At 30.1% G+C, this 10339-nt stretch overlaps 1 protein-coding gene across 3 annotated transcripts in view; it reads left to right on the plus strand.

Annotated features, from left to right (window-relative positions):
• The window catches only part of LOC129949149 (polypeptide N-acetylgalactosaminyltransferase 2), a 194056-nt gene extending 185734 nt beyond the window's left edge, over nucleotides 1–8322 (plus strand). For all 3 annotated transcript variants that reach the window (XM_056060423.1, XM_056060424.1, XM_056060425.1), the window contains exons 5-8: nucleotides 2942–3009; nucleotides 3088–3775; nucleotides 3851–4020; nucleotides 4197–8322. In XM_056060423.1, the coding sequence (XP_055916398.1) occupies nucleotides 2942–3009; nucleotides 3088–3775; nucleotides 3851–4020; nucleotides 4197–4504 (1234 nt within the window). In that variant the 3' untranslated portion in view covers nucleotides 4505–8322. The remainder of the gene's footprint in view (nucleotides 1–2941; nucleotides 3010–3087; nucleotides 3776–3850; nucleotides 4021–4196) is intronic.
• Nucleotides 8323–10339: the final 2017 nt, after the last annotated feature.

Here is a 10339-nt window from a genome sequence, read left to right on the forward strand (position 1 = left end):
CGAACGCTCGTATAATAAGAAATGTTAATAACATTGTAATGTCGTTTGTAAAATGCCTTGATCCAAATATCGCTGTTCTTGTTCTTGAGTAATGAACACAATAGATGTCTTAAACTTTTCATATCATTAACTTGTCTTTGTTGTTGTACCCGTGGCGTAATGGTTAGTGCCCTGGAATATAATGCCAGAAGTCTTGGGTTCAATCCCTGCCTGTGCAAGACTCCAAGAGTAATTCTTGTCATGAAAAGTGCTTTCTCAAATTAGAAGTTCGGATTCAGCTTAAAAACTGTAGGTCCCCTCTATCTTAGTTCTCAACGGACTGTTGCGAAACCTAATTTATTTATTTATAACTTGTCCACAAATTTTACAACTTTAAATGCAAAATATCGACCATTTCTGTAGTGATTCTTATCAATCGTATCGTTCATTTTTAGTAATGACTCAATTTTAACTTTAAACTTGTCAAATAAAAAAACTACAGGGGCCCTACTATTTAGCTCGATTATACAATGAAATTGCTCAAATTCGAAAAATTGGAAGTATGTATCTATTTGACTACTATTAAACCAACGAGAATCGAAAAGTTCTAACTATATTCTTATGAACTTTCGAATAAACGAGGAACTACGTAACTCGACACTAGAATTCAAAATAAGGCAAAATCAAAAATAATCACTCTACATTAAACGTGTTTCCGGGTGAAGTTTTGTTGTCAAAGTGTAAGTAAAATGTTGTATATGGAATCCATTTACCACCCCAATTACACCGGAAATTTCGATTGAATACAAAACTTCGGCAAGTATTTTTGAATAGTTTGTTTTTCAATTCCAGCGTTCTTGTCACCACCGATTTAGTTTGGTGACCTCCTGTTGCCAAAAACTTTATTGCTGCTGATAATTTAATGATAATCAGAACAGCATTTTGTCTTCTGTGATAGTTCTTAACAAAACTAAAACAAAAGTATATATTTTTCATTAAGAATGCGTCTACCTTATACAAAGGGTGATTTTTTAAAAGTTTTCAACAAAATCTGTATTTAAATCAATAGTACAGTCTATAAGTCTATTGTTGCGTCTCCTTTCGGTAAAAAAAGTGGAACTTTCCAAGAGCCTTTTCACCAAAAATTTTGCGTTGCAGTAGGTCGTTGGCTTTAATTCTTGCACCTTCCTTCCTTCGGCTAAATTTTGTTAAGTAACAGAGGCCCAATTGTAATTGACCGTCATCATTAACGCTGGCCGATAAATCTGTAATATTTTCTTCAGTTCACACTCTACGTAAGCATGTTGTTGGTTTAATGTCCAACAATGTAAATTTGGTGCGAAATTTAGTCACAATAGTCCGAATAGCCCGAATAGCCCGAATAGCCCGAATAGCCCGAATAGCCGCCTCATTGGGTCGATTTAACTGGCCAAAAAATGGAAGAAGCGCGGGATGAAAACACGAAACGTGCTTCAGCTGTTTAAAAAAGTGTTGCCAAAAAGATAATAGCTAAATAATCACCCTCTGTATGTACAAACCTTTTTTCACTTAGCAAATTATCTCTTAATCGTCAGCGTTCAATTTGCTCGTACCGTTCTTTATTTCCTTACAAATTTAAGAAAATCCAACTGTGTCTATTTTTGTAATAATTTTTCCTATCCAAAAATTTGATTTTTTTTTTTTAATGCCAAACAACTCCATACTCGTTCGAAAGTACAACATTTTTTGAAAACAAGTTGGCATGACTAGCATCCGATTGTACTTTCATACGTAGTACGATTTTAAAGTAGAATCGGAAATGAGTTTCGAATAGAATAGAATAAAAGTGACAGCTGCCCATTTAGGGTTTTTCAAAAATGAAACGTCTTGTTGGAAATCCTATATAAGAAATGTATTTTGAAAATGCAATAAAAATACCGTGTTCCTTAAAAATTAGAAGCGAATATTTTAGTTTCAATTTAATTAATTTATGAGAAAATAGCTTACAGCTTATTAATGGAAAAATTAAAATATCAAATTAGGTTTTTTTAATTTTGACAACAATTCGAAAATGACGACAAAATCGAATCCTTCTTAAATTTTTGAGACACAAATACAGAATTTAAGAAAAGCTAATAAAGAGCTTACCTACATGAATATGAAAATTACTGAACAAAAGCCTAGAGCTCAACTGTCATTTTCCATACTTTAAGTTCTATTTGACTGTTTTCACCTTAATTTTGCAAAATATTTTAGGTAAATAGCCCCAAAATGTAAGCAAGTATGCACAAACAAGAAACCCTGATTATTATATTTTGTCGTCGTTTTATCGTTTAATATCCTTAAGCCATTCTCTAATTACAATATCTTATCAAAACACTGATTTCTGAGATTTGGAAAAACAAACAAATTTAACTTAGCTGCTGGCATGTTTTTCTTCGAGTAACTTTGCATGCAAATAAGAAGGTTGAATGTCATTTTCAAAAACGCATTCAAATTGAATTAGAATACCAAATAAAATTAAGGACGACAAAGACAAAAACAAATGCGTATTGTTTTGTTGGTTTGAAGAAAAAGATAGAAAAATTTAAAGTTGAAGATTAAATTGTCCATGTCATTTTGAAATTTATTATAAAGCCTTGTCTTTCACGAGTCCTCAAAGAAAAATCTAAGCTCATAAATGATAAAACCTTGTACTTCAGTTGTGGTACTAAAAAAAAACTATCTGCAAAAATGGGACTCCAAAATGTCATTCAGAATTAAAATTCTTATTTAGTTGAAATTCGAAATCCTTAACAAAATCTGCGTATTTTTTTCTGGTTAGGTAAAAAATTTGTCTTGAAATTAAATTGAATAAATGTGTTTTTGTACATCTTAAACGTCATATTTTTAAGCCCTCGAAATTCCTTCTTTTTCAATAATGTCTGCAATAATGTTTGTCTATTTTTTATTACTATTTTTTAAAACCGAATCTTTTTTTTAGTGTCCTTAATCGAAGTCCCGAACGACTAATAAAAGAAATTATCCTCGTAGATGACTTTAGTGACCATCGTAAGTTCACACTTTTTTCTTTTTGCTTACCCTACAAAAATCCTCATTAAAAACGTTCTTATATATTTACCATTTTAGCTGAGGATGGTAACGAACTAGCCAAAATCGACAAGGTGCGAATAATCCGTAACGAAAAACGCGAAGGTCTCGTCCGTTCACGAGTTCGTGGTGCTGATGCCGCCATAGCCGATGTCCTTACATTCCTCGACAGTCATGTGGAGTGCAATGAGAATTGGTTGGAACCACTGTTGGAGAGAGTGGCTGAAGATCCGACACGTGTCGTTTGCCCAGTCATCGATGTCATCAGCATGGACAATTTTCAATACATTGGTGCTTCGGCAGATTTACGTGGAGGTTTCGACTGGAATCTCATATTCAAATGGGAGTATTTGAGTGCATCGGAACGAGCCCAACGCCAACACGACCCAACTTCGGCAATTCGAACGCCCATGATTGCTGGCGGTCTGTTTGTCATCAACAAGTCCTACTTCAATAGCTTGGGCAAATACGACATGAAAATGGACGTCTGGGGTGGTGAGAATCTTGAGATTTCGTTCCGAGTGTGGCAGTGTGGAGGCAGTTTGGAAATCATTCCATGCAGCAGGGTTGGTCATGTGTTCCGCAAACGACATCCGTACACATTCCCCGGAGGAAGTGGCAATGTATTTGCTCGTAATACCCGACGGGCTGCAGAGGTTTGGATGGATGACTATAAGCAATACTACTACGCTGCGGTTCCACTGGCCAAGAATATTCCCTTCGGCAAGTAAGTGAAAACATGATTCGGGAGTAATTTGAAACTTTGTCGAAAACTTTCTCTCTCTCTATTTCCTTTCCACAGCATTGCTGACCGACTGGCTCTTAAGGAAAAACTCCATTGTAAACCTTTTAAGTGGTACTTGGAGCACGTGTACCCCGATCTGCAGGTTCCAGACTCACAGCAATATGGTCAACTGCGACAAGGTCCTTACTGTTTGGATACCTTGGGTCACCTGATGGACGGCACCGTAGGTAAGTCTTGACACTGGCACGGCACTGATGTGCGACATAATGACACATGACATTTTCTCTTAAAGTGACATTGACAGGACACACTATACACCTTTAGTTAATTAAACTTTGTTCCTAATTATTGCTCACACATCTCTTAATATACATACATGTGTGCATCTTCTCATCCCCTTTAGGTATCTATCAGTGTCACAACACAGGTGGCAATCAAGAGTGGACACTCACGAAGCGGGGTCAAATCAAACATCACGACCTCTGTCTGACACTGGTTAACTTTGCCCGAGGCTCCCAGGTGGTAATGAAGCTTTGCGATGAGTCCGAGAACCAAATATGGACTATGCGTGACGGCGGCTTCATCAAGCACTCCAAAATGAACATCTGCCTAGATACGCGAGATGTGCATGACATGGATGGCATATCTGCAGAACGCTGCAATTCCGCGCTCGACACACAACGATGGGCGTTTGTGACGAAATTAGCGTGAGTCAAGGGATAAACAAGAAAATGAAATTAATTTTTTGTTTCCTTCTCGTTTGATGATGAAGTCCTTTCCACCCATCACAAAAAGGATCTCGGATGGGTGGTGAAAAGTTTTATCCAATAAGACAAACAACAAAAATCCTTCGAGATGAGATTGGAAATGAAATTAAATGGGAAAAAATGTGTGTGCTTGATGCGGGTGTTCGGACGGCGGCGGTGGTGATGGTGACATCTGATCTAGGAGGATGTCCTCTGAAGGCCTGCGTAGTGTGTGTGTGTGTTTTGTGTCCTGGATTTTTCTTTTCTCTTTTTTGTTAATGTGTTTGGTCTTTGTTTCTGTTTTTTTTTTTTGTTTTTATCTATTTAATTGAATACGGTGGAATATTGAATTTCCATAATTTTTCTTTCTCGATGGTTTTTATTAATAAACCGAAATAGGGGACATGCAACATCAGGTTGTTATTATTAAATTTTTTGAGGAGAAAGTTTTTGTTTTTCCATTTTTTTTGTTTTTATTCTGATTCATGTATTTGCAAGGATATTTTTGTTTTCTTTGTAAATTAAAGGAGAAAGTTTTTGAAACTTTGTTCCGTTTTTTTTTTCGTTAAAAATGCATTGTGACTTAAAAATTGTTATAAATTATAAAACTATTGATTTTTTTAAATTATTTGGTATAAATAATGAAGCGTTGAAGAACTTTAAGTTATTTAAGAGAAAGTTTTTTTTGTTTCTTTTACTTGATCAGAAGTGAGAATTTTTAATTTAGAATGGCTTTGAGCTTATTGGAAAATATAGTTATAGATGATTCCGTGATGTATGTACTTATTTGAGGATAAATTATTTAAACAAAAAAAAATATATTTAAAAAATAAATTAATTAAATAAACTTGTAAATATGTAGTAAATGTTAATTGTATAAAATGATTTTTTTTAAATAAACTTGAAAACAAAAAAATCTTAACAGAGGAATTTAGGGGTTGGTCTTAAATTTTAAATTTTAAATAAAATAGTTTTTATAGTTATGCTGACTAATTTCTCGAAAAAAATGTCTACAAATTAAATTGAATTTTTCTTAATCCCAGGAATTTTATTACAATATTTCTCCTTGAATACCTAAATCATAAATCTCGAACTACAAAAATCTCAACCTCCAAACTGTCAGTCGTCCAATTATTTTCTAGATTCGCCAAAAAATTAATTTTATAATAAATCTTCTAAAGAATGGAACCCATTTAATAATTACGAATAAGATGTTTTGATTTGTGACAGTAAATTGTCAGCTGTCAAATTATTTAAAAAAAATAGTTTCGAACGATTAAAGTGGGTTCATAATGTGAATAACTAATTTTTGACATATCGTTTGGGATGAAAAGTTCGTGAACTGTCAGCTGTCAAATTTGCTAGGGTTGTCAGGAGTTAAATACACTAATACTAATTTCATAATACAGCTTCTAATGAAAGATATTGCAATGTTAAAAGGTCGTAAGCTTCAAGCTGTCAATTAATTTTTATGGTTGTCAATACTTAAACCCACATAAAAAGACATAGTTAATTTTATAAAACAGCTTTTAACAGTTGAAATGCGTTTATAGATATTTTGGCTAACAAATTTTTGGCATAACAATTAGGTTAAAAAGTTCTTAAACTGTCAGCTGTCAAATTAATTACTAGGATTGTCAAGACTTGAATACGTAAACAATTAATTAAAAAAATATAGTTTCTAACGATTGAAGTTCGTTCATAAGGTGAATAACCCATTTTTGACCAAACCATGAAAATTTCGTAAATTTGAGCTGTCGAAATTATTTCTAGGATTTTCCATACTTAAATATAGCTTTTAATAATTGAATTGCGTTTAAAATTGGGTTAAAAAGTTCTTACACTGTAAACTGTCAAATGATTATCTAGGGTTGTAAAAACTTGAATACGTAAACAATTGATTAAACAAAAAAACAGTTTCCAAAGATTTAAGTTTGTTAATAGTGTGACTGAACCATTTTTGACAAAACGCTTGCGGTGAAGAATTCGTAAATTGTGATCTGTCAAATTTATTTCTAGGACTGTCCATACTTAAATACACAAATAATAAATTTTATTAAACAGATTCATGCGATTAGTTAGAATGACTAATTTTAGACATATCCTTCGGGATGAAAAGTTCCTTAAGTATTAGCTGTCAAATTATTGTCTAGGGCTGTCATTACTTAAATACAAAAATAAATTTACAAACAAATTTTTCACATCATAGTTAAGTTGAAATGTTAGTAAACTCTCAGCTGTCAAATTATTTTCCAGGGTTATCAAGAATAAAATACTAAAAATAATTAATTGCTAAATAACAGTTTCTCACGAAGTACGCTTAAAGTTTGACTAGTGAATATTTGACATAAAGTTTGGGATGAAAAGTTCGTTAACAGCAGTTGTCAAATTATTTTTTAGTTTTGTAAAGACTTATATACACAAACACAAATAATTTATTGAAAAAAAGAAACAGTTACTTAGGATTGAATGCCTTAATAGGTTGACTGATGAATTTTTGACATTAAGTTTGTGGTGAAAAGTTCGTAACTGTCAACATAACATTCATAACAAACTTTTGCCAACTACAAACAAATCTCGACCTTCAAACTATCTCGAAGTTCTCACCTGTCAAATTATTGTCTAGTGTTGCCAAAACTTAAATACACAAATTATTAATTTAAAAAAAATTATTTTAAATGATTGAAGTACGATTAACTTGACTTACAAATTGTTTGACATATCGTTTTTGCTGAAAAGTTCGTATGCTGACAGATAGATGGCGCTACTAGTATTAAAATTTTGTGTATAAATTTGACATATAGCATTTTGAGCGGAGCGAGATAGTTGATAATATCCTCTATCTTATTAGTAACTTCTTGTCTTAGGAAGCTCTCGTAAAATTAAGTCCTCGCATATTATATCCATCGGGGTTGTTTTTTAGTGTTCGCTAAGGAAACATTTCAAATTAAGGGCAAGCTTGGCTTAAAGCCACCAAGAAAGGTGACCATCAGCTCAATCAACTTTTAAATTTATAAGGGTGAGTTGTATCTCTTATTCGAAGGATTTAACGTTTAGAAGTTTTGTTGAAAAATCGAAATTTTCATCTTTTTGATTGAACTTCTTGAATCAGATGTTATGTCAAATGTTGTCTACTTTATTCACATTTTAAATAAACTATGATAGCTGTCACTTTTGAGACTGTAACCGTGAGATATTTGACAAGATAGAGCTACGACATTATTTAAAATGTATCAAAACACACTTTCGTCGTGAAAAAGCCGTATGGAAATTGGACTTACATTGGTTTTGACATTTTTGACAAACACCCATTGATTTGTATTTTCATTAGTATTTCAAAATAAAACCTCTTATTAGAAAACATTGTATTTTAAATGAAGGAAAATATCATTAATTTTTTATAATGGACTGAAAAATTTAGAATTCTAGAAAGGTGTAAAAATAAGGTTTTTGAAAATGCAACAACTTTTAATTGCTGACCTCTAAATTCCACTTAAAACAATAATTTATCATAATTTGCTGTCATTACTTAAACTATACAAAATCAATCTCAACTTTGTACTTACATAATTATATTATTATTATATCTGGCCAAAATAAATCCGAAAACAAAAATGAAGCCCAAAATCAAAGCAAAACTTTAAGAAAAAAATAAAATCATTTAAAAGCTTACATCTTAACAAAAAAAAAAATTAAACATATACAATTCCAGAATATCTTTAAGAAAGCTAATTGTTAATTATATAGAATACAAAATTTTTAAAATAAATTTCAAAAACAAAATATATATATTATGTATCTAGTTAATGTAATCTTACATACCATACCTATAACATAATTCAGAAAGTAAAATATTAAAAAATAAATCATTTTCAATCATTAAAAAAAAAAATATTTATCTATATATATATATAAATGTATATCTTCGTATGTTTTAAAAATTAAAGGAAAAAGAACTAATTAAAATAAATGTTATTTAAAAAACATACACATATATATTATCTAAATTTTAAGGCTCTTGTTACTAAGATAAACAAAAAAAATGCAATTTATTTTTTAATTAAATAATATTATAATATGTAATTATATAATTGTTTTTTTTTTTACACTTTACCATATTTTTTTTACTTTGTTCTAAACCATAAGTAGGCAAAAAATATTTTGTATTCTATTTTAAAATATATAAAATATTTATTATATTATATTATATTTTATTTTCTTAACTCAAACTATGTGTTCCTTGGTATAGAAAAACAAAATGAAGATTTATAAACTACAAATATTTATGTAAATTTGTTAATTTTATGTAAAGAAAAGAAAAACAAACAAACTTAGTTTTACAATACGTTTTTATTTTTATATCATTTAACAAACAACAACAAGAAAAAAAACAGTTATAATTATATATAAATAAATGTACGTAAGAATAACTTTACAAAAAAAAAATTAGAAAAAAAACTGAATAATTTTTCTGTAAATTATACAAAATGAATAAAAATATATTTACATTTTTTGGTAATAACAATTGTTTAACTGGTATTTTGTTCAAAATATTTTTCAAGTGGTTGGAAAAAAAGTAAGTATACAGGTTTTTTTTAAATAATTAGAGACGAGTTTCAATAGATTTAAGAAAATCAATCATTTTTCAAAAAAATATCAACTACACTGATAACTTCCCATCAGAGCCCGTCTGTCTATTTTTCTAAGCCTTTAACAACATCTTAATAAAAACCTTTTGTGTAAAATGAGAAAGTTTGAAGTCACCGTTTTTATTTTGCTCTCATAAAACTTACTTAAGTCGAAAACCATTTCTTATCAGTTTTTTTATGTTTTGTAGTTTTTTGTGTTTTTGTCATTTGAATTTTTCTAAACAATTAACTTAAAGTTAACAATATTTTGCATGTGATAAAGTTTAGTTTGATTGCATTATCTTTTTTTGTTACAAAACTTTTCAGTCGAAAAACTATGTTTACCAATTTTGGTTGCATTCTCGGGAAGCTTTAATTTTTTTAAGAAAAATATCGCGGTATGAAAAACTTTTTATTTTGGAAGTTAAATCACTTTTTGTTCGGTAAATTTTATCTTTTTGGTATCGCGTATGATTTTATAATTTAAAAAGAGGCTGGGATGCGACCCACACTGATAACTTCCCATCCCGTCTGTCGATTTGTCTTGCTTAAAAGTTTGTCTATATGTACTGGTATCAATTTTACCAAATTTGCGTATACTACTTTTTGTAGATTTTATTTTTATGAAAAAACGGACTGTTGGATTTTTATATAAAAATTACCGAATATTGAAAACAATATTTTATGCGAAATAAAATAAGTTTGAAGCCAATATTTTTAATTTTTAAAAAGCTATTTGAGCGGAAAGTAAATTTTTACGAAGTTTTAGTATTGTTCTTTTTTTAGAGTTTTATTTTTTGTAAAAAAAACTGTCAATTCGATTTTTTTTCAAAATTTTACCGAATGTTGAAAAAAATATTTCTTATAAGACAAATTTAGTTTGAAGCCAATATTTAAAATTTTTGAAGATATATTTGAGTCGAATATCAATTTTTAACACCTTCTATACATTTTTTTTAGGTTTTTATTTTTTGTAAAAAAAATTGTCCATTCCATTTTTTTCAAACTTTGTCCTAACGTTGAAAACAATATCTTTTATAAGAAAAAATTAGTAAAAGCTATTATTTTAAAGTTTTTAAAAGATATTTGAGTCGAAAATCATTTTTTTAACAAACTTTTGTTAATTTTTTTTCGGTTTTTAATTTTTTGTAAAAAAACTGTCAATTCGATTT

The sequence above is a fragment of the Eupeodes corollae genome, chromosome 3, assembly GCF_945859685.1.
Source record: "Eupeodes corollae chromosome 3, idEupCoro1.1, whole genome shotgun sequence".
NCBI lineage: Eukaryota > Metazoa > Arthropoda > Insecta > Diptera > Syrphidae > Eupeodes > Eupeodes corollae.